This window comes from Vespa mandarinia, chromosome 22 (assembly GCF_050613455.1).
Source record: "Vespa mandarinia isolate Hongniang chromosome 22, ASM5061345v1, whole genome shotgun sequence".
In the NCBI taxonomy this organism is placed as follows: Eukaryota; Metazoa; Arthropoda; class Insecta; order Hymenoptera; family Vespidae; genus Vespa; species Vespa mandarinia.
Window position 1 is genome coordinate 3,531,084 of NC_140831.1, and position 24,546 is coordinate 3,555,629.

The following is a 24,546-nucleotide window of genomic DNA, read 5'->3' on the forward strand; positions in this document are numbered from 1 at the left end:
GTTGTGATTTGTAACCAAACTGCAAAATAATGACCTATTTATACCGCTATCCCCGAAATGGTAGTGTCAATCTCGTATTTTACAGGGTAGTTATACTTAATTTTTATTATTATCATTAAAGTAGATGAGCAATCGGAACGGAACTATACTAGACATCGGTTTGCCGATGTCCTGTAAGCTCTTCCGATCGCTGTCGATGTATTAGATTTAAGAAAAAGAAGAAGAAGAAGAAAAAAGAAAAAGAAAAGAAAAAAAATGAGAGAGAGAGAGAGAGAGAGAGAGAGAGCGGGACACGTAATTCGTACACATCATGTATATGTATTGTTTAATTGTCCATACGAATAAACTGAACGATTAAGTACTCGAATCTTATTCTCGTAATTATATATATATATATATATATATATATATATATATATATATATACGACGTGATCGAAATAATCGATAAAATTCACTTATTTCAGGTACCTTCGAGAGAGGTGTTCTCTCTTTTTAAAATTCAAAGTATCAATCGTCCTCGATATTTATCCATCGATCGATCGAATGAACAGGCTACGCGAAATGTCAGGCAGCCATTGTCAAAAGCGTTTTTCCTATCGGTGTTCGCGTCAAGCTTCAATGATGCAATCGTAAGACATTGACTACGGTGCCGTTACGCAGTCCGTTCGTTGCAAAACTCGCAATACTCGGTTCAACAACCATGCGCTAAGAATATATAGGCTCTACTACTTCGGTTGGTCCTAAGAAATCGAGTCTTCCAGATGTAATAATATAATTTATAAATAGAACATAAGCTTGGAATAACTTGTAATGCCAAACGGTGTATTGCATTGTCAGTTAAGTCACGGATTTATAGATAGTTCTGTATTAAAACGGACCATGCATTTTACACGAACAAAAATTTAAATACTTCTATGTCAATCGGACATGTGGAATTCTTTTTAGCTATGCAAATCTTTTTGTTCGACTAACATAAATGGAAGTGGTACGATAAAAAAAAAAAAAATGTAGTTTCCGATCTAAACAAAAGTCCGCGTAAAAATGAAAAAGAAAATTCGCGTTTCTATCTATTATCGATACATTTGACACGTATAGTTCGGATTTTTCATACTTAGTCTTCGTAGTCTCGTTTATATCAGAGCACCGTTAGCTCAAACTCTCGATGGTTTCGAAATATGCGTTAAAAACGTGAAAGGAATGTACGCGCGTGGCACTGTTTTAACAGCCTGCCGCGCCGGCCGGAGCGCGCGAGAGCTTTCTTGGAAATTGAACTTACGACCGCGGGTCGTCGATCATACCGGTGCTGATATCACACGTACATCTGTAACATCGAGCCAACCGTATACGTCGAAACTTGGAGAAATTTTCTCGCATCGACGACTGTTTACTCGAAACGATTGCTACGACGATGACAACGAAAACGACGAAGACGATTACGACGATACCAGGGACGATTTCTATACGCTTCTCAACATGGCATATAGAAAGCTGTTTCATCGAAGATCAGGATACTCTGTAAACGAACGTAAGTACTCTTTAGAGAGCACTTGTTTAACGGGTTACTGCGAATCCTATACGGTAAAAGTATAGACTAATGATACGCGCGAATACGAACGGTTCTATTTTAATAGTCTAATGTATATAACAGTGATAGTCTCTGCGTAGTAAACTCTGTATAGCATAGAATGCACTTGCTCACCAACGTTCCATTCTCTCTCTCTCGATTCGCGGAGAGATAAGTTTTTGTTGTTAACGATCGGAAGGGAACGCGCGCTTACCTCATGATTTCGAACGAGACCGTGTATCGTTTCGTTCCTTTCCAGGAGACAAAATTTCTCTCTCTCCTATTGAGAAATATCTTTTTTTTTTTTTTTTCATCTGTATAGATCTCGAATTGAAATCGTTAGAAAAAAAAAAAAATACAAGAAGGGAAAGAATCGGAGAAAATATATCTCGTAAACGAGGTGCAAATGTTTTCACGAAAGAAATCATACTTTCACGCCGTTCTACATGTAATATACATGTGTATACATGTACATATATGTATATTTGTTTATTCGAGAAATCCATTAGGAAGCGTGGGTACGACAAAAATTAAAAATACATTTTTCTCATTGTCTAATAGTAGAGAAATTGAATTTTTCTACGATCAAATCGCAATAAGATGAATTTTAATCAATCCAGGTGTATATGATAGTCATGCGAAATTATTCTATTTTTATCCTGTTTAATATCTATTTAAATAGCATAACGAGTAATTACTTCTTTTCGCCCAAAGATTATACTTACCGTAATACAAAAAAAAAAAAGATCCTTGTTATTTCGTAAAGAGTATACGTATACAATTAAAACGGATTAATGAGTTAAAAAATAAAATTTCGTTTATGTATACACACGTATATAGGATCGATAAATATTATTCTTAGTCGATCGAAATTAACAATAATTTTGTTCGATTAATTAGCGCACACTCGATGTCATTGATCGCGTTGATGTTAGAGAGACGAAGGAAAGCATTTGCCGGGTCATTAATCGAGTAACAGCAGCAACAGAGCCAGCAGTAGCAGCAACCGCGTGTATGTATGTACACATTCGTGCGTGTACCACGCGCCACGATACTTCGCGTTTAGCATTAACGGTTGTTTCTTTCCATGCGACACGAGAGAAAGAGGCTCGCCTTGGTGTACTCGACGAGGCTTCTTCCAGTGTCGGTGCTGACTTTAAAAGGGAAAGATATAAACGTTTCCGGTCTATGCCCAAAGTGAACATCTGTTTTCTTTGTCGTAACGCGCGTTTTGTCCCTTTTTTTTTTTTTTATACACATATTCTTATCCAGAGAATTTCGTGGCATTTTTATTATTCTCTATCTTTTCAGTGCAACGAAACTAAGAGGTTCGATCGAACGCATAATCCACGTGTTAATTTCGACTTTATAATAATTTACGAGATAGTGATATCAGTAAGGAAAGAATAAAAAAAAAAGAAAAATAAAGAAAGAAAGAAAGAAAGAAAGATTTTGTCGTACGACGAACGGCCCTGACGAAGAAAAGGAAAGGACGTCCTCGAGGAAAACGGCGAAGAGAAAAAATCAAAAAAGAAAAAAAACGAAAAGAAAAAAATTAAGGTGGGTCCGGTCAGAAATACGTTATATGTATATATGTATGTATGTACGTATGTATGTATGTATGTGTTATACGTGTGCCTTGTACGCGTACCTTTCATCTGAATTTTATAGCGTTCTTTCAACCCTGTTTTTTCACATTCTTTGCCGGTCGTGCGTGTTTTTAGATTACGATGCTGGATGCACGATAGGTGTTTAACATTCTCCTCCGTCCTCATGCAAATTTAATCTTTCTTTTTTGTTCGTGTCTCTCTCTCTCTTTCTCTCTCTCTCTCTCTCTCTCTCTCTCTCTCTCTCTCTCTCTCTCTCTTTCTCTTTCTCTTTCTACGTGTGTGTATGTATGTGTTTTTTATTTATTTTAATCAAATCCGTGAAGATTCAAGGATAGGACATCGTACTCCGTTACGACGACAATATCTTCCATATACAACCTCGTAGAATAATCCTTCGTGAGTGTTTCTATATTAAAATTGATTATTTTCTTTTTAGCGATCCTTATCGAAACAATTAGTATAATCAATGGATTATCCGTGTATACTTGTAATAAGAGAAGATACAAAAGCGTTATATTACATCCACATGTTAGCCTTGAAACAACACTGCGTTTCGTTTGAATCATTGCACATACGTTTTTTATTCTTGTTTTTTTTTTTTTTTTTAGTATAGATCGAAAGAGAGAGAGAGAGAGAGAGAGAGAGAGAGAGAGAGAAATAACAAACTTATACTTTCATCGAATTTCATTGAATTTATATCACATTACTTTTCTTACGACGATGTGAAAATAAGGAAAGAGAGAGAGAATGAAAAATGAATGATAAATTATAATAATTCAAGTACGAACGAAGAACGTTAAATACAGAGGATTTATGAATTTTTATCTACGATATATTCAATCGTTTCCGTGTTTATATATGCGCGCGAACGGAAGACGACACAATAACGTGAAAGTGCATAGACAACGGGGAACAATTCTGTCTACTCGGTTGATTCGTGGGAGTAGAACGTTTGTAAACTCGTTGAGAGCGCACGAACTTCCGATCTTATTGCGAGATTGCGTGCGAAACTTCTCTTTGAGAGGTTCATTGATTCCGTGACGGGAGAATACGATGTAATTGCACCTGCATCTTAGCTCGTCTACTCTCTCTCGGTAAAGAGAGAGAGAGAGAGAGAGAGAGATTTGAACGATATACTTAAATACATAGTAAATATGTACGCGTATCCTATTCGATTTAAACGTGTAGAATTTATTAATTACGAAAGATCACATTAAAAGGGGGAGAGGGGTGAAAAGATAGGAAAAACTCGATTATACGAATCCGTTCATTGTATGTAATCGTAAAACTCGGTCTATTTATTAAAAAGTAAGAAGATTTAACGATATGACACATAGACACACTTTCGCCATAACAGATTGGTTTTACGGTCTACTATAGAATCCAACGCTGTACTACTTACTATCATATCTTTCTTATTTCATTCTTCTTTCTCATGTATATACATATATATATATATATATATATATATATATATATATATACATATATATATATGTATATACATATCGTATAGATATTAGTAAAAAGAAACGAAATACCACGATAAACGAATAAAACTTTACATTATCATTCGCGATAATTGATTATTATTTTCTCTTATAGACATATGCCGGCATTTATCTCGAACTATTCACATAATCCATATCATAGAAATGGAACAGGAAAAAAAAGAAAAAAGAAGTTATTTCGATCGTATGAATTTTCACGTACACATAACGTACAACATAAATATGAAATGTGACAAATCGATTCTTTGTCGTCGTCGTCGTCCTTGCTCTAGACAGCTTCATAAGCGTGCCCTCAGCTTTAAGAGGGAGTATGTACGGACCGCTGCGCCGTGGAGAACCGGTAATGACGTGAAAGTGCATCCACGAGCGAACGAGCGAACGGCAAGAGCAGACCCTCCGTTCTCTCTTCGCGTTCGGGACAATCTCCTGGCTCGTGGCACCAGACTCCGATTTCATCGGCTCGGGAGAAATTGGCCGTTCCTCGAGCACGAAAGAACATTCTTTTCGAACGGTCCGACACCGATAGTAGGTCTCCTTCTCTCTCTCTCTCTCTCTCTCTTTCTCGATCTCACTCTTCGAACGTTCCATTCTCTCTCTTTGTTCCTTATTATTTTCTACTTATTATTTTTTTTTTGTGTCTCTTTTTTCTTTCTTTTTTTTGTTGTTGTTATCTCTTTTCATCGAGTTATGTGGTCAAACATCGAGAACAACGCACATTGGCTGTTACGTTTAGCAGCTGCCAACGGTTATCCCTATCTATTCGTGCACCTGCATCGTATCCAACCGGTTCAATCTTAATGGACTTTCTTACGGACCAGTGATTTTTAATGGACCATCTCTTTCTCTCTCTCTCTCTCTCTCTCTCTCTCTCTCTCTCTTTCTCTTTCTCTCTCTCGCAAGTGTAGTTAAAAATTGGGTCAAGTACTCGAAAGTGACGCGATTCTGGGACGCTTGTTCCTCCTGAACGAGTTTCGACGTCTTTTGCGCTTTCCGCGCGTCTCTATCTCTATATATCTTTGTGTATCTAACTCTTTGGACGGATTATTACAGTGCTCTAAGGATCTTGGGATCTCTCAGTGAGTGAAAATTTTCTTTCAATGTTTTTTTCTTCTTCCTTCAGTCTCTTCTTCCTCTTTCAGTCTCGTTCTAAATCTTTTTTTTCCTTCTTTTTCCTTTTTCTCTGTTAAAAAGTTTTAATTTAATTGAATTCCAAATTAGTGTACGAAACTCATTTTCGTTTGTTTTAGCATTCGCTTTATTTAAATTAAGAGGCGTTAAATCGGCCCAATTACTCGACAGTGTCAAGAATCTGCTCCGGATCGAAAGTTCCGCGATATCGTGTTACCGTGTGTGTGTGTGTGTGTGTGTGTGTGTACGTTTACCTCAAAGAGAAGATACATCTAGTTGGTCACGAAAGTGCAACGGAGTATCAAATGACATTATTCTCTCATTTCTCACGTGCTTCAGGCTTTTGCACATTCGTAACGAACGCAAGCATCGACGTTCTTTTCAAGTTTTCTTTGATTTTTTTTTCTTCTCTCTCTCCCTCCCTCTCTCTCTCTCTCTCTTTCTCTTTCTCAAATTCCTATCATAATTGAAATTTCACGTATAATTTACAGTACACAACCGTAGAAAATCTCGGCCGCACTACTTTACATAAACCAATAAGAGAAATGGTGTCTTGAGAGGATTCAAAGAGCAACGGCATCGATTCGATTTGAAATTAACGAAAGAAGGAATTTCTTTATTTCGACGAAAGGAGGAAGAACCGAGAAGAAGAAAAATAAGGTGTTTGGTGCAGTGTGAATCGGATTAAAAACAGAAAAAAAAAAAATCTTAGTGAGGTGATCGAAGAAAAAGGAAAAATAATTGAAGGAATAAAATTCTCCCGCGATGACGTTCTTCTTCATGGTTTTGGGCCCGGAAAACAACGTCGTTTCGGGTGAACGTTGACAAATCAAACTAATCGAGGGGAAGGATAAAATAGGTGAAACAATTTTTGAAAATGACCGTCACGATGGAACATAAGAGGAAGAGCTCGTGGGATTCAAAGGTGAGACTTGAATCTGGCACACTTTCTACGCTCTTTCAATTGCTTCTCTTATTCTCTATGTGTGTTTACGTGTATTAGTTCTTTCTATTTTTCTCTTTCTCTCTCTATTTTTCTCTTTCTCTCTCTCTGTTTTTCTGCTCCCAACGATGCTCTCAACGTTAATTAGATGCTCGGACCTCGTGCGAAAGACGCACACCAGGCGAAAATATCCCTGGCAAAGTCGTCTGCGAAATCATCCTCGGAAATGCGCATTGTTCTTCCCGTGAAAGACATAAAAGCTAAGCCACGGAAGCGTTATTATTGAATTTTACGCTAGCAATTTTCTTACGATCGTTTTTATATTATCCATTGCCTTTCGCGGAACTCGAAAGAATGGGTGGGAAAGATAATATCGTGGCATTTTGTAATTTCGTAAATTCAATGACGTTTATTTTAATATTTTTCCTTCAATATATGATTCCGTGCGATTCATTGAAATTTGAGATATACGTTAAATGATTTTTAATTAAATTTTCGACCGAGTCCGACGTCTAGCGATTTCGTTATTACCTGATATTAGTTAATTAGTTTCGTAAGAGATTCTTCATAATCCATTCGACGTCGTCTTTATTTTGTCATTAAGACATTCCGAGTAATGGAAGGAAAATGTCGCTTCGTAAGAACCGTGAAGAATTTCAATATAGTAGTAGTAGTGTAGTAGTCGCCCGAGGCTTCCTTTGACGGACATAAAAACTATATTTATTCGGGTAGACGTTACCACTCGCAGCCTGACCTTCAACTAATCTTTATTTTTTTTATATATTCTTTTTTTTTTTTTTTTTTTTACACAATTCGTGCCTTCGTATTTCGCAGGGAGATGTCAAGAACAAAGATCAACGCTGTTGTAAATCTTACTTATTTTCGACGTACATACCTACATTTATTTGCGACTACCAAAACGGTCGTTTCTTGGGAATAGTTCTAAAGTAGAAAACGTCGTCGTTCTCACGATGACACAGCGACGACATCGGAAGGGAAAAAATCTTTAAACAATTTGGTACGATTCTTATTACTTGCAATGGGTTTAATACCCCGTCTGTATTTCGATCTTTCGAAGCGATCTCATCCCGGTCGCATATTCTTTGAATTATTTCTGCGGTTCTCGAGGTCTGAACTCGCGGAATTAGATATACGCCTCGTAATAAACTTCGGCCGAACTCTCTGAATTACATAAATGGTGAATTTTCAACGTGAGCGCGCGTCCGCGTATTCTTAACTTCCATAGACAATTACAAGAACGAGTAGCAAGATCAGGGTTGGATGTAAATTTTTTAAAGGAGATAATAATTCAGTTATTCCTTGTATTATAATCTACAACCGTATCGTCCGATCTTATACACAAAATTGTCCTCGAATTTCATCGACTGACAAATATTTATCGTAGATTAAGAATGTAAACGCGATCGCAGTAAATCATAGAAGTGAATTTATTTTGAGTTCAAAGTATATTTACAAATAGGATACAGGTATGTAGATCGAAATATTTAGAAAACGTGGAACATGTTTAATGTACATTTCTATTTATTTGATCGGTATCTTGATTAATTAATGGCAAATATTTTGTAAAAATAAATGATCAGTATATATATATATATACACTTTTTGGACACCCTGTGTTCATAAACATATTTTAATCGATACAAATAATAATTAAGTCTCAGCGTCACTTATAATACGTAAGTATTGATATTTTATTATAAATATTAATCATTTATTGAAAATATTAGCCCAATAAATGATTTTTAAAATATATCCATTTACATAGACATCGACATACTCTTGTACATCATTTTGTCGTTGGACAAATGTATTTTAAAGATATTTGAATCTCTTGGAAATTTGATCTTCCATAGAAACCTTAAAACGATCTCCTAAAACCTTTTCTCCGATCGACCTTGTTCTCCATTGACCCTGAGTCGCCGTGTGTGTGTATCGAATACTTACGCACTCGCCGCAGGAGTTAAAACGAAGAACTAGGCTGACCGGAATAGAGAACGATGCGTTAACGTTGGGCTGGGTTGACTGGGTTGGGCTGTCATCTGTTCTCTTCACGATTTACCGTTACGCTCTTACCGACACTCGATGAAGCCGATTGACATTCCGAACGTGCGACGCGAATTGTCACTCGTTTGTTTCCCTTCTCTTTTTCCGGAATAAATCGGCACAAATTATTTAGTAGATCCTGTTTTAAGTTAAACTCCATTAAAATCTTTCACCTTTCAATTTATTCTTCTCTATGCGGAAATCGTTACGTATTAAGGAAAGTTTATGACGGTTTTGGATTCGATCTAAGAAAAAGTAGCATATCCAATCAACATTTTTCAACGCGGTGGAACATTTCCAGAGCGGTTCTTTTATTTCATCTTATTTTCTTTTTTCTTTTTTTTTTTTTCTTTTTTTTTTTGTTTAATTCCTTTTTTTAAGAAGTATCAGATTTTATCTTAATTGTTTTCTCATTAGTGTATAGGCGGCATACTTACGTAAAGAATTTTTCAATCGTATGTAATGATCTGGATTGACTGAACGGGAGAGAAGTTTTTCCAGGAAGTTAGAAAACACGTACCACGATATGTTTACGTTGGCTAATGATTTTTAACTGGACATATTGGCATGATCATTCTTTTTGGTTGAAGAAAGCATTATCGTGTTTACTAGAATAGAAGCACTGGACCGAGAAGGCTACGGGTTTACGAGTGTCGGACGCTCGTTACATGCATACAGAGGGAGGCGAATGGAAGCGGGCAGAATGTAATTTAAGGCGAGCAAAACTTGTTCCTAGATTCTTGCTCTTTTCGAAAGGTAACCTGGTGTTTGGAGTAACGGTAGTAACAACAGTCAAAGGGGACTATGGCGAGCCAATGGGACATACTAGATTTTTTTCCTTTCTCTCTTTTTTCTTCTTCTTTCATGACTCGGTGACACAAATTTCTAAGGAGTTTGACACTTTACCGAGCGTTTTTCATAGTGAACAAAGATTACTTCGAATAATTGGTACATACATGCATATATATATATATATATATATATATATATATATATATATATATATATGTGTACATAAATAGGTGCATGCCTACGCGTAAGTAAAAAAGAATTTCCTCGCCGAGTCGTTCCTCGAAGTTTTACTACGTTGAAATTAGGAAAATGATTAGAATATATTTGAAAGACGGTTCTTAAAACTATGGTTTCCGGGAAACTATGATTATTCGAGAAGAGGACGACGTGGCTTGCATCGTTATTCGTGAGTCTCTCGAGTCGTAAAATTCAAAGAGGATGACGACGAGTGCGTCGAGATGACGATGATAAACGTACAACTTCCGTAGGGTGCGTCGTTATACGCCGGGTAGAATTCTTTTCCACCGGGGCCATTCTTGTCCATCGTCCACCGGATATTCTCGTATAACTATAAATAAATATACACATAGTATCACAACAAAGTCTTCGAGCTGAAAGAAGAAAAGAAATAAATCTCTTAGTTCGTATTAAAGTTGTGTCGATTCTATATACTTTCACGAAAGCCTCATCAAGAGAAGAAAATAACTCTGCCACGATTCCATAAATTTTTTTTCCTTTTTTCTTTCTTGTTTTTTTTTTTCTCGGCCTTGAAGTCGTTGACCGTGTCCATTAGCGGAAGCATACGCGTATCTCTCGGCACGTTTAGTCCGGCACTTAATCTCTTTCTACCATCGTTACTCGATTCTCCACTTACTGACATTGAAATCTACTTTCGAAACGACCACCCCTTACCCCTTCACAATCAACGATTCATCGTATTAACGCTCGAAAGTCAATGATTATTTCCAATTGTAATTGCTTATTTGATTTACGATTGGCAAACGTTTTTGCGAAGCTTTCCTTTCCGATCTGGAAATTTCTTCATCTAATAAATTACACCGCATCCTTCCGCCGTCTATAAATTTTTAAACATCATCGAAACTATTCTAAATCGATTACCCACGTACGATACTCTTAATCGTGTTAAATCGTGCTCTTCTTTTGTTTCATTGACGTATTTCGTAACGAGGATTCCTTTCTTTTTCCAAAGGATCGAGTCTCATGACCTTTTAATACTATTATGAGAATCACGAGATATATTCGTGTGATTCTTTGTCGTAAAGATAATTCTTAATAAAATATCATGATTTTTGCGAAATATATCATCATAAAATCCGATCATGTAAAAAAAAAAGTACAGATATTATTTTCTTTTTTCATCGATTCATTTAAAAACGTGTGTTTAACGCGTTAATAAATTCGATCGTTTGACATAAATTCGTAATGTTCGATGAGACTTGCATTCTTGTTTATTTTAATCGAGACAATGTTTTGATAAAGAACTTCTAAGCGAATGGTATCTTTGAGTCGAGTTACTATAATGCAAAAGGTTTCGTGCTCGAACTTTCATTCGACTTTCGTAATATGTGCACTACTATTGTGTTAGGCAAAAGACCCTCCTAGGATCGTTCTCAACTTACATAAGACTTAGGCAAAGTCTAAGACTGGCAGTTTTTCGATCGGCGTATTCGATCAGTAGCATTCCAAGTTCTAATTAAAATTATATATATATATATATATATATATATATATATATATCTGGCGTCTAGGCGGAAAGGGTAGACCGGTCATAAAGTTCGTGTTCTCGATATCTCGAATGAGAGAACAGAGTCGAGTCGAAGATACGAATAAAAACCAATATTGCATTTCGTGTTACAGTCTAGTAATGTGGACTTTCAGGTTTGAATTTTTCCCGATAAAACCTTACAGATATGTTAATCTTAATTTCTCGCCAAGGAAAATATTCATTGCCGTATGGTCGAAATCGTGACACGATTCTTGGTCCGTTGCTCGTTTAAATTAAGCGGTAACGTTAATGACCCTTTCTCGATATGCAAATAGAAATTTTCTAATTTCCGCATAGACGATAGGAATATGCTAATATAGATCAAGTTCTCGTTACAAAGATCAAATGGCACGGGTGGAAAAGAATTTTTTATATCTAATCGATGCAATAAAACTACGCCGGGTTATCGTCGGGTATTTAGATAATGAACGGACGTTTTGATAAATAGCGTTCAAAGTACGGAAATGATCTAGAACATAGATTAACATAATTTCCAACGAAAGGAAAGAAAAGAAAGACAGACAAAAAAAAAGATATCCAATGCTATTTACATTTATTTCCTATTCTCGCAATGGCGTATCGAGTGCCGTGAGAAAATTGGCTCGCCTCTCACAAACATTATTCGTTTCTATCTATTCACTTTTACTTTAGCGATCCACAATCTTAACGATTTCCAAGATCATTCCGTGAAAGACGAATAACCGTGGTGTGACCTTTTAAATGCGAAAATAAATAACTATGTGAGTTAATCGTAAGAAATTAACAAATTATAATATGTAAATACAAATATCCTTAACGCTTATCCTATAATCATCGTGTAAAGAATTTTTTTTTTTTCAACGGTTCAAAAATTCGTATAGGTTATCAATCGTAGAAATGTCATTCGTAATCGCGGTCGAGTAAAAGGATTCTCTCGAAGGATAGTACCGTCCTTCGAATCGTCATTATTAGATTTCCACGAGGAAAGAGAATGTTTTTTTCCCATCGATTGGGTCTAAAAAATGGATCGATGTTGAATCGTGACATTTCGTCTCGTTAATAAGCGAGGAAAACAAAAGGATAATAAAAAGAAGAAGAACTTTCGAACTAGCCCACACTCATCATCATCATCATCATCATCATCATCATCATCATTCGTTAAAAGGTGTGATTCCTTCAGTTGTTACCGCACATCATAGACCGTGAGCCGAGCGTAACATTTGAACGGGGAAGGCCTACGCCCTCCACGTTCGTTCGTTCGTCTATTCGTCGCGTGGGCAAGACAGAGAGGGCAATAGAAAGAGAAAGAGAAAGAGAAAGATGCATCGCGAGTGGCGAATCGTGCACGCGCGTTCGCGCGAGGACGATTACACGGACGCTTACTCTCATAGATTTGCAAGTTAGAGAAAAAATAGAAAGAGCGAGAGAGAGAGAGAGAGAGAGAGAGAGAGAGAGAGAGAGAGAGAGAGAGAGAGAGGAGGGGAAGGGAGCGAGGGGAGAGGAGTAAACGTGTTATTGTGTATCTACTTAGCCGCAAAGAATACACGTGTAAAAAATAAATACATACGTAAACACATATCTACACACGTATATATGTGTGCTATATGCAAGTACACATGGTTATTTTACAATAACCACATACGCGAGCTTTGCATGTCACGAAACAAGGCGGTTTCGATCGCGGTCGATCGCGGATATGCGCTTGCATAAGCTGCTATTCGGACAATTACACGGCTAATCGCATAATTACAGGCCCTGGCGTTCGTGTCAGTTACGAGGTGTTTCCTGCTTTCGTGATTCGTGATTATTGTCAAATGCAAGTGAGAAAAATCGTTTAATAGTATGGTATAAAAATGAAATCTTATGTTTTAATAAATGCATACGTTAGGAAAATTTTTTTTCTAATTTTTAATTAAGGGAAATTTTGTATACAAGGATTATCAAGGTATGAGTAAAAAATAATAGAACTTTGGCGATTGTTTTATTTTAAATATCATTTCTTTTTTTTTTGTTATTTCAAAGATTTCGTATAATAATTAAAAATTCTTTTTCTTCGTTTCTCTTCAACTCTTCCTAATAAACGATATTCAATATTATTAAACGCGAGGATTGCACGATTTTATAGATATATCAAGAGTAGTAAGAGAAAAAATCGATCGTTCAATACGAATCGTGTCTCTACACTTTGGAAGCTGTGGAAATTGTTGAACGAAGAAAGTAGAACGAAGAAGATAGTTTCGTCATGCACCCACTCACTCCTTCGATGTCTTCCATTGCGCTTCGTTTCGTAATGAAAAATTTCGCTATGGGTATATCTCGAGCGAGTGATTTAAGAGGAAAATCATAGTGAACGTTCCACATTTCATAGATTCGATCGTAAATTTACGTTACGTTGCACCGTAATTTATTATTTCTTACAACTATGAATTAGATCTATGAACAGTTTGTGATACGATCTATACGATGTACATATAAACCAGGTGCAGCATTTAAATGAGAACGCCTAAGTATCTTCGTTATTTATGGTTTTTTTTTTTTTTTTTGAGAGAGAGAGAAATGTTACATCATTTTAAAGGACACATCCAACGATGGAAAGAATTTTTTCTCAAATTTCAAGGTCATCGATATTACTTTCAATGGAATCCTATGAATACTTTTTTTCGCATAAATTGATTTCACTTGCCATTCTGAATAAAAATGAATATTCAATGTCGTCAAAATGATTAGTTCGCGAGGTATTTTAAATTCGTGTGATTCTTTATCCTGAACATTTTTTCCATTGAAATATAAATAAACAAAGATATTTAAATATTCTCATTAAAGTATTGCACTCGATACAATGCATATATACATGCATATATGTGTACGTATATAAATATATATATATACTTACATAATCAGTTTAAAAAGATCATAATAATATAACGAAGTGTCCTTTGAAGAAATTTCACAGCGTTCTTCGCGATCATCCGCAGATCTCGGTGAGCACGGTAAGCACGAGAAGATTCAGTCGGGCTGGCACACCAAGCTCGATCCTATCCTCGGACAGCGACATCAGATTCACCAGGAAGCTCGGTGGTCAATATCGATGTGGTTGCTGCGTCCTGGCTGCCTTCTTGCTCTTCCTTCTCTTTTCCGGCGTTTCCATATATCTAGGCTGTAAGTATTTTGTTTTTGTTCTTTTTTCTTTTTTCTTTTTTTTTTTTTTTTTTTTTTCATATCTTTCTTTACTTCGTTATCTTCTATTGCATAGGTGGACATAGGTATATGCTCATAGGAAACACTTAGCACTTATCCATACTTATTTGTTCCATTAAGATGAAAAAAAACGACTATCATTATTTAACATCATCGAATGATGATGATTAATGAACTTTAGCAGCGATTAAACGGGGATCCTTTCATAATAGTGGCTGTACGTAGAAATGAAGTTAACCACCTATGTTTTATTGCAAAGTTTTTCAACGATCCTAAGGATCGCGTTAAAATTCTTAACGTCCCACTACAATATTTTTATATGCTTGCTGATTTACGTCGAAGTCGAGAAAAGTAATTAAGTCGTAATAGAAGGTTGAGAAATGCCGTTCCATCGTATATTTCGTATGGTATCGAAACTAATTTTGAATGAAAATCTGACGACGTTGAGGATGAATGGACACGAGGTTCAAATTTTCTGCATCGATTTAATCCTTCAACATCTTCGCGAAATTAAAAGAAGTTAAGAAACGCTTTCGTTTCACCACTTTCACCATGAAATTCAAAGTTGGGAATAGAGCAGAGCATCGTAGTTGAACGAAAATCTGCAATCTTGTCGGTTATGCTGCCGATGCGGTTTAGGAGCCATGAAATTACATAGACGTCAAAGAAACTCGTCGCGTACCTCGAGCGAGAAGCCCCTCTCGATGAGGTTGGTATTCACGGTGTCTGAACGTTTTACGAACCGCGAACCCTGGATCGACGTTTCCTTTAGTCGAAAACAACCAACATTTTCCTTGTACTGTTCCAACATTTACGCGCACTTCACCTTGCAGAAATGATAGCGTTCCTTCCTCGAAACGATACGCGTGTCGTAACGAAGTTTTTAAATAATTTATAAGAGAATTCTACATATTGATATCTTCGGATTAATCAGTCGTCTCGTGTCTCTTAATAAATATCAAAATTATTCGAATTGAAATTGAACGATTGATAATATTTCACACGTTATCGTTAACGTATCGTTAATTGCGATAAGAATTGCAAGAAGTAACGGTAAAATTATTTTATATAATTCAATCGTTATATTAAAATGTAATACTTGCGTGATTGATCAAAATGTCATTTCAATTTCCAACGGGTCTCGTAACCATTGGAAAAGAGTTCATCGTTCCGTAGAAAATTATTGTCTTAAGGTGAACGGTAAATTCATAGGAATCACATTTCTCGATGTTCCTGTTAGTTATTATTATATAGTAGAGAAAGAGTACAAGCGAACGCGTATATAATTGATTGTTGGAGATGTAACGAAAGTAAGAAAAAAAAAAAAACAAAGAAGAAAAAGAAAAAAGAAATTAACAGTGCAAAAACGAAAAGAGTTCGCATTGATAATCGTTTTTCAATTATTCGCTACGATAAATCCGATTTATCACTACCTTGGTAATAACGTTTTAACGCTGTAAGTAGATGGTGTGTGACGAGTTTGAAAACATGATTCGTGCTTTACAAATTTGCTGCTAGATATCGTACTCGAACGAATTATGAGCGAGAGTAAAACGATTTGTCGCGTTTATCGTCGTGATCATGTCAAGTCTGTCAAAATCTAACGACAATGAAAAAGTGACGATAAAAAAGGAACAATAAAAATTTGAGAGAATATATCTTTGATGGACGAGCAAAAAAATAGAAATTGGAATTATTAGTTTAGTTAAAAACCTAAATATTAATAAAAACCTAACATATATTTAGTTAAAAACTTACGATAATATATATCGAAAAGCTAATATATCTAATATCAAATAGCTAATATATCTAATAATACCTATTAGCAAGACTAATAATATTCAAAGTGCAATATAACATCAGATGTTTTACGTGTGATTTAATAATCGTGAAAAGATATGTCTCAAACTATATATCATATTCGATTTCGAAATTTTTTTTTTTTTTTTTTTTTTTTTTTTTTTTTTTTTTTTTAAGAAATTTTGACTTATATTATTCTTATAAAAATTGTCAGTTTAACTTATATTTATTTAATCAAATAGTCAAACAAATATTAGGTTGGAAACTATGAAACGGGCGTTTTTGTTTATTTATTTTCATTCAACGCCCGTTTCATAGTTTTCAACCTAATATATAAGTATTTCATAGTTTCATAGTTTCCAACCTAATAGTTAAACTTTGTCGTTATTTTAATGTAGTCACTATACATAATAATTTAAGTCATAAAATGCTTAACGATTTAAAGTTGATTCATATATTTCAGTTCAATCTTCGTTCTGATTGATCGGTCATAGTAATTTTAACATTATTGTATGTAATTTAAATTTATTGCATGCAGTGTAATTTAAATCTAAGGATTGTATACGTAAATCTGTTTTTTATTCAATTCCTTTAATATAAATTATGGATACTTAACTGTCATTGAACTGAAATGTTACCATTAAACAATATAACTGTACTTTTATTATATAACCAAATTTTGAAACTAAAGACAAAATAGTATAACTCGATTTATATTGTTTTTTGTTTGCCATTATACGTCGTTTTCTCAAATATATAAATACTATTAGAATATCAGATAAAAAAAAAGCGACAAAGAAGTGATATTGACTTGTGATATTAGAATTATAATCAAAAGACAGTAACATAAAATATATTAGTTTACTTATCTTCTTTTGAACAAAAGTAAATTTATACTCTTTTGTTGTCGAGCACTGATATAATGTTCTATTATTTTCTTGCGTACATTAAAATTCCGTGACTTTTTCTGAATGAAATTATATAAGTCGAATGTATATAATTGTTTTCCAAGAATCGAAATGGATTAATATACATTTTAAAGAACGCAACCCTGACGCAACCCGAACATATAAAAATAACTAAAATTTTCAAAGTTTTTTCAAAGATAATTACTTAACGAAAAATTCTAATTTTTTTTTTGGAGAATTTCTCCTTTTTTCTTTCTAATAATTCTAATTTTATAAAAATACAACTTGCGGCTTTATGTTTCCAATTTTTTCCTTTTTCTTTTTCTTTTATTTTTTTTTTTTTTTTTTTTTTGTTCAGTCGAAATGTTGCCTAATGGCTGAATTATTCGTTCGTTACGAAATCTCATTTCCTGAAACATCGATTGTCGACCGCCGTTATTGCCAAAGGATTGAAATATCTGAAGTGAAAAATTTCGATTGATTTAACAATAGAAATATATTATCTAAAATGTAGCGTAGAAATTTTCCAAATTTTCGATCATCATAAAAATGATATCAGTTCGATTTGGAAAATCGTCTTGGAAAATTGCGTGACGTAAAAGTCTCGTAAATTAATTCGTAAATAAATTGAAATGAGAACGACTCGAAGAAACGCATCGGATCTATCAAATATCGTTAGAACTTGAAAGGAGCAGATAATAAGGAGTTATTAATGATGACTCGAGCGTACTGGTAAGGAGAAACATGAGGTCGATAAATGTATTGTGACGAGCGCATATGCTCGTGCGAACTAAAAGAAGGAGAGAAAAAAGAATTAAAAGAAGAAGAAGAAGAAGAAGGTGATGCGGCCAAAGCCCATTGAGGTCTTTCAGCACGCAAACATAACGGTCTGACCGAGTTACCGAGTCTTCGAGGAAGCCCTGACTAGTCATACGTTTTATCGGGGAACTACTTTTTTTCCTTTTCTTTTAACTTCTTACGACTTCATATCAACGAGAATTACCTTTCCTTTAAGTTAACTTTGTAGAATTATATTCCTGTAAATTTATCTCTTGACTATGTTTCCATTGAAATCGACATTCGACTCAGTGAATATAAATTTTTCCGCTTATCGGAAAGGAAAAGAAGGAAAACGAAAAAAAAAAAAAGAAAAATATTGAAAAAATAAAAAACAAATCGTTATTCGATAATTGGCTCTTATGTAAGATGGAAATTATAGATGAAAAAAATACCGACTTTTTCTACGCTTGTTTACGATAATAAAAGATTTATACATAGATAATCAAGTGAGAAATACCATAAGTATAATATTTGTTATTCTTCTTTTGTTTTGTTTTCTCTTCCTTTCTCTCTTTCTCTCTCTCTCTCTCTCTCTCTCTCTCTCTCTCTCTCTCTCTCTCTCTCTCTGTCTCTCTCTCTCTCTATCTCTCTCTTTTCGATAAGATTATTTACGTTTGTAAACGTGATAGGAGTACAGTTCCTTTTGATATGAGAATATTAACTGTGTGATAAAAAACGATAGTATGAAAAACAAATATTACGTAGTATTTCGATCGATAATAAAAGATTTTCTCGTTAAAGTAACTACGTAAAGAGAACAACGATTCATATGGATTTTACGATCAATGAGAATATCTCGCGCGTTACTAACAAGAAACACGAACCAACAAGAATCATCTCTTGGTCCAGTGAGGCCTTCGAAGTAGTAAAAGGTAACGGTATGACCGAGTTATCGAAGTGACGCATGCCTATGACCGCTTAGCGGTTCGACCTTAAAGTGGGGATTTGTGTCCTTGAAACATTTTGATACTCGTACAGAGATTCCCAGTACGAGAGTACGCGTGTAGTCAGGATGATGGTGAGAGTAAGAGGGTCACAAGGAGAAGACCGAGACTGACTTTCAATACCGGAACTCGTAATGCTCCGTCATACTTTGAAGATTCCTTTTGTTCTTCTTCTTCTTCTTCTATTTCTTTAAACTCAACAACGAATTATTTATATTTAAATTTCTCTTTCTTTCGTTTTCTTTTTTTTTTTTTGTCGTCATACGTTATAGAAAAAGAAAAAAGAAAAAAAAAAGGAGATAAATAAAATAAAACGCTTGTCTTTAGCGATAATTCTTTCTATCGCTATCGAGAACGTGTTGGTCCAGTTTATGTTCGCATAGAATTTATATGTCATTGACATATGTTAGGTCGAAAAATTCTTTGGTCGACTTTACTATCTCAAATATCGAGCGTCTTTTAACCGCATGATATCGGTGTAAGATCGCCTCTCGGAAATATTGATTGTAGAATAAGGATTCGATCCTTCGAAAAAGAAATCTTTCTTTCTCTCTCTCTCTCTCTCTCTCTCTCTCTCTCTCTCTCTCTCTCTCTCTCTCTCTCTCTCTCTCTCTCTCTATCTATCTATCTGTTAAGAAATGATGAAAAATTGCTAACCGAAGTTTGCGGTGAAAGGTGAGTCTCTTGGACACTGTCGCTGCGGGCACCTGCTTGTCCTCGATTCTTTTTTTCCTTATAGTCACTCATCTCAATGGCGATACTCCAGAGGAAATTAAACTTTCTGTTGAAAGAAATAGACAACATAATAGCCACAGAACAAATTTTTATGACGATATTACGTTCATTTGTTTATTTATTTATTATCATTGTTTATTTATAATAAGAAATAGGGAAAAGAAATAATTATAACTCCGTTTATAAGCAAGTAAACGTCGAAGAACGTGACTTTGTCTCGTTTATATATACGCGCTCGTTTCCTCGATCATGAAACTAACTAATTATGGTGATTACGTTAGAATGATCCTCTAGGAAACGTATAATAAAGTCGTTTGAAAAAGTAACTAATTGAGAACGTTGTATGATATTTTTCAGACACATTCCTAACGTCGGATTCACCGGGAGATCAAATATTCTTGGCGACATTTCGAGTTACCGATGGAGATTACTTTGCATTAGAACTGGCAGATCCCTCTACCGAGGCCTTTCGCATACGATCGCGAGAGTATCGCGATCGGATCAATCTTATTTTCCGACGTAGTTGGCTAAAACTCTCCTTTCTCGCTTCGGACATTTTAGCACTCGACGGGTAAGTAATGTTATGGATCAGAATTGATTTAAATTTTAATAGCTCGAATAATTTGTTGTTCATTGAAATGATGTTCGAATCGATTTAAGATGATATTTCTATCGAAAGATCTATCGTAGTCGTTTACGTTATGCCCTATTCGTCTAATATTCTCTTAATAGCGTTTGTACCGGTGAATGATTATAGAAGTTACGTATAAAGCGAATAAATCAAATAAATCGAGTTTCTTGAGATGGAATAATTGAAAGTCTGGCGATGTTCTTCCCGAGATTTATCTTGGCTCGATACGAAAGAGAGAAAACCTTTTTCCGATCCCTCTTGCAATTCTTTTACGATTCATACATAAGCAAACGCGACGCGTTCTGTTGTGTGCACTAAGGAAGAACAAGTATCGAATGCGCCACTTTCATCAGTAATGTATCCTCATGTTTCACATCAAACAAATATAGTAGCTATTTATTTCTAATCTCTTTAAATATTTCTAACGTTTAAAATACATTTTACGTATTCTCTTGCGACACTCTATATCGTTCTATAAAAGATTCTCAACTGGGAATATCTGATAGGATTAATTCTTGTCAGTGATAACAATACTATAAAGCTAACTTTTGTCTCTCTCTCTCTTTTTTTTTTTCTCTATTGCAGGGTGGAAGGACGCGACTTGGTGGTCCATTTCGATGTCAGATTTGATCCACGATATCAAACCATCACTACAAGCGACGTGGTTGACATTCTATCGCGCGAGATCGATCCGACTAGCACGAAATATCTATCGAATCTGACGATAGACGCAAAGAGTCTCGAAGTTCAAGAAAGTTTGACAGCTTTAAACGCACAAGTCAGCCTACAAACAACAGTCTCGACGATTCCACCTACAACGACTGCACCACCCCCAAGAAGATGCAGTCTTCTCGAATTATCTTATTGCAAACATCTTCCATACAACGTAACTTCCTATCCGAATATATTGGGACACCGTTCTTTGATCGACGTGGAGGAAGACGTTATTGCATTTAGGTAACTTCTTCGTTAATCGCTTATCTTTCGCAAAAATGATCTTTGCCATGATTTATATTTTTCATTTTCAATTAGGGAATTGGTAGATGCCGAATGTTATCGTTCGGCATATGACTTCGTCTGTCAAGTTTTACAACCAGCCTGTTTGTCCGGCGACCCCGAAGATTTATTGCAACTACCTTGTAGGAGTTTTTGCAGAGAATTTTGGAACGGCTGCGGAAACAGACTTTCGGAGAGGATCAAGCGAGCTTTGGATTGCTCCAATTTTCCGGAATACGCGGATGTTGGTAGTTGCAGGCCAAAACCAGGTGACAATTCTTATCGTTGTTCTAATTTCAAAGGAACTCTAAAAAAATATAATTTAAATGAAAAGTACTATAAAATGAGGAACATTGTTATTTTTATCGTAGGATGCGTACAGACGCTTCAATCGAAGGCTTTGTCGCCAAGGATTTGCGATGGTATAATCGATTGTCCAGATCTGGCTGATGAAAAAAATTGTGCCTATTGTCGCGACGGATATATGCATTGCGGAATTGGAAGAACTTGCATTCCACATGTCAAACGATGCGACGGAAAAATAGATTGTCCAAATGGAAGCGACGAGAAGGATTGTTGTGAGTAGAGCGAAATTGTTGCTTTCTTTTTTCTTTTTTTTTTTTTTTTTTGATGATCGACCCTTTCGTTTGATAGTATCATTAGCGCAAAGTATAAGAGCTGTTAAATCTCAGCCATGGGACACGCCACACGCCGCAAAATACAACAGCGAGGGTTACGTCGTTTTTAATGAAAAAGGTACAATCGGTAAACTCTGTACCGAGAATTTGAATGCCACTATGCCGGCAACAGAAATGGAAACCGTTCTTCAAACAGTAGCTAATTCTCTTTGTACTCTATTAACTTATACGTAAGTGGGATTATTTTTCGATAGAATGTTATCCTTGAAATGTAAGATTTAATTTGATAATTTGTTTTCGCAGTGGCGTCAAATCTGTTGAGGTGAGAATCGACGAAGAAGAAGATGTTCAATACGTTCATATGGAAGATCCATCGGCTACAGAGATCACGTTTGTCAGGGCACCATGTCCAAGCAAAGACGTTATGTATATTCGTTGTTCTGAACTCGGTAAGAAATTCAAATTACCCAATTTTTTACTTTTACTACGTATATCGTATATACAAAAGTTTCTTTTTTATACTTATCGTTTTAGAATGTGGGATACAGCCTTTACGAAATAAAGGTAAACAAGGCCTTAGTAAAATGGCAGAACCTGGCGATTGGCCCTGGCACGCAGCACTTTTTAAGGAAGAGGTACATGTTTGCGATGCTACGTTGATTGCTGAAAATTGGTTACTCACAACTGCTTCTTGTTTCCAAGGGTAATAAAACATATTCGTGATATATTTTAATAGATCATTGTTCAAAATATGTTTATTTATTTTGATTATTTAGACAACCAAAGGCAGAATGGTCTGCTAGGTTGGGCACAGTACGTCTTTCGAGTACGTCACCGTGGCAACAGGAACGTAGGATCGTAGGAATGATAAAATCCCCTGTGGAAGGAAGTACGACCGTTCTATTAAAATTAGACCGTCCTGTTGCGACTTATTCAGATTTTGTCAGGCCAGTTTGTTTGCCTTCTGCTCAAGATCCACCATCGACCAATGCATCTCAATGCAATACTTTGGGTTGGGCCAGAAATCGTACGTAATTTTTTTTTTTTTCTTCTTTATTTGTTTTGACATATTCAAAGTTTAACATTATTTAGATTAAGAACAAAAAAAATACAACGAAGGTCTCTATATAGTTTTACCTAATAAATAGAAAGTCATTTTTCCCTTATTCTACGGATACTTTTATAATAAATATTAAAATGAAATAAAGATGGTTGTATAATATACGATTTTTTTATTCTTAAGGATAGAAGGACATATCACGATAATGTGCATTTATAAAACATGTTAGATAAACACATTGAGGAAAATATAGAATGAAAGAAACTGGTATACTTACATAACTAACTTACGTTAATGTGCATACTTTCATATAGAAATATTATTTATTTAATAATGCAATGAAGCCGCAACTGTTGTCCGACTTTTTGAAAAAATAAAGGAAAAAGAAATATTTATTCTTTGTACTTTCTATTTTGAAAAAAAATATTCATTCTATATATTTTCTCTTTTAGGCGATATGCTGCAGAGAGTACAATTGAGGCATAGTGCGATGGAAAGATGCGAAAATATAAGCATTGCTTCGGTCAACAGCGTTTGTACCGAGCCAGCATATTCGGTGGATGATTGCAACGTAAGTTATAATATATTTAAGACTTATAACTTAGATGTAATATTTTGAACATCGATTTATTTAGGAGGAAGAAGTCGCTGGTAGCCCAATGCTTTGCCTTCAAGCTGGCGGTCAAACGTGGGCATTAACTGGAGTTGGTAGTTGGCGAATAGCTTGTTCTAAAGCAGGCGTCGAAAGACCTAGATTGTACGATCAAATATCCTCTAATATCGCTTGGATAAAATCAACGATTAGTTAAATATTTACAATCGTTTGAGATGAATACAAAACAAAAAAAAAAGGAACAAAAAAAAAGAAAGAAAAGTCATTTTGAATTAACAAACATGTACTGAAATGAAAATTGTGATAAATACTTAAAATCAACGACGATCGTATGTATATTATTTTCTTTTGCATAATTCGAACGTTTTATTACTTTTCATTCGTCATTCCTTCTTTGTATCGTCATCGATCGCTATTGCCATTAGATCATAACTTCCTAAACGTACATAGTGATATACGTAGTGATATTTAGTTTTATTTCTTCATTAGTAAAAGATATTCAAAATTAAAGATTACCGCGTACGATTGTAAATACGAATATGATCATTATATTGACTTTTCAAACAAATCTTAACAAATGATTTCTCGTTTTGCGCGGCATAATTAATCTTAATTTATTTTATCGAAGAAAATTGTATTCATTATCTTTGTAAAATAAATATTATGTCGGTACCAAACCGATGTTGACGTATCACATTACGTTCTTAAACCAAATGGAATTATAACTAAATTCAATAAATTCCAAACATCGTCTTCTTATTTGTTTTTGTTTTTTTTTTTTTTTTTCATCATAATGTTTAAAAA

The 24,546-nt window shown here is 35.0% G+C and overlaps 1 protein-coding gene across 5 annotated transcripts; it reads left to right on the top strand.

Annotated features, from left to right (window-relative positions):
• Window positions 1–855: 855 nt before the first annotated feature.
• Window positions 856–24,546, top strand: LOC118447956 (atrial natriuretic peptide-converting enzyme). 5 transcript variants are annotated; one of them, XM_035880526.2, is made up of 14 exons: window positions 856–1,527; window positions 2,878–3,126; window positions 6,307–6,740; window positions 14,322–14,538; window positions 20,162–20,375; window positions 21,021–21,392; window positions 21,468–21,700; window positions 21,803–22,009; window positions 22,086–22,299; window positions 22,373–22,518; window positions 22,604–22,772; window positions 22,846–23,096; window positions 23,582–23,700; window positions 23,765–24,546. In XM_035880526.2, the coding sequence occupies exons 3-14, from the start codon at window positions 6,693–6,695 to the stop codon at window positions 23,936–23,938; spliced, it is 2,364 nt and encodes a 787-aa protein (XP_035736419.2). In that variant the 5' UTR covers window positions 856–1,527; window positions 2,878–3,126; window positions 6,307–6,692; the 3' UTR covers window positions 23,939–24,546. The 5 variants fall into 5 exon arrangements, with proteins under 5 accessions (XP_035736419.2, XP_035736423.2, XP_035736421.2 ...); XM_035880530.2 differs by having other exon boundaries at window positions 14,355–14,538; XM_035880528.2 differs by lacking the exons at window positions 856–1,527; window positions 2,878–3,126 and adding an exon at window positions 5,060–5,212.

What these genes read in the sequence shown, in the direction of transcription:
- LOC118447956 (XM_035880526.2), top strand. Translation starts at nt 6,693, where the DNA reads ATGACCGTCACGATGGAACATAAGAGGAAGAGCTCGTGGGATTCAAAG. An exon ending in AGAGCTCGTGGGATTCAAAG is followed by an intron (nt 6,741 to 14,321) that starts GTGAGACTTGAA and finishes TGTCCTTTGAAG; the next exon opens with AAATTTCACAGCGTTCTTCG. An exon ending in ACTGCTTCTTGTTTCCAAGG is followed by an intron (nt 22,773 to 22,845) that starts GTAATAAAACAT and finishes TTGATTATTTAG; the next exon opens with ACAACCAAAGGCAGAATGGT.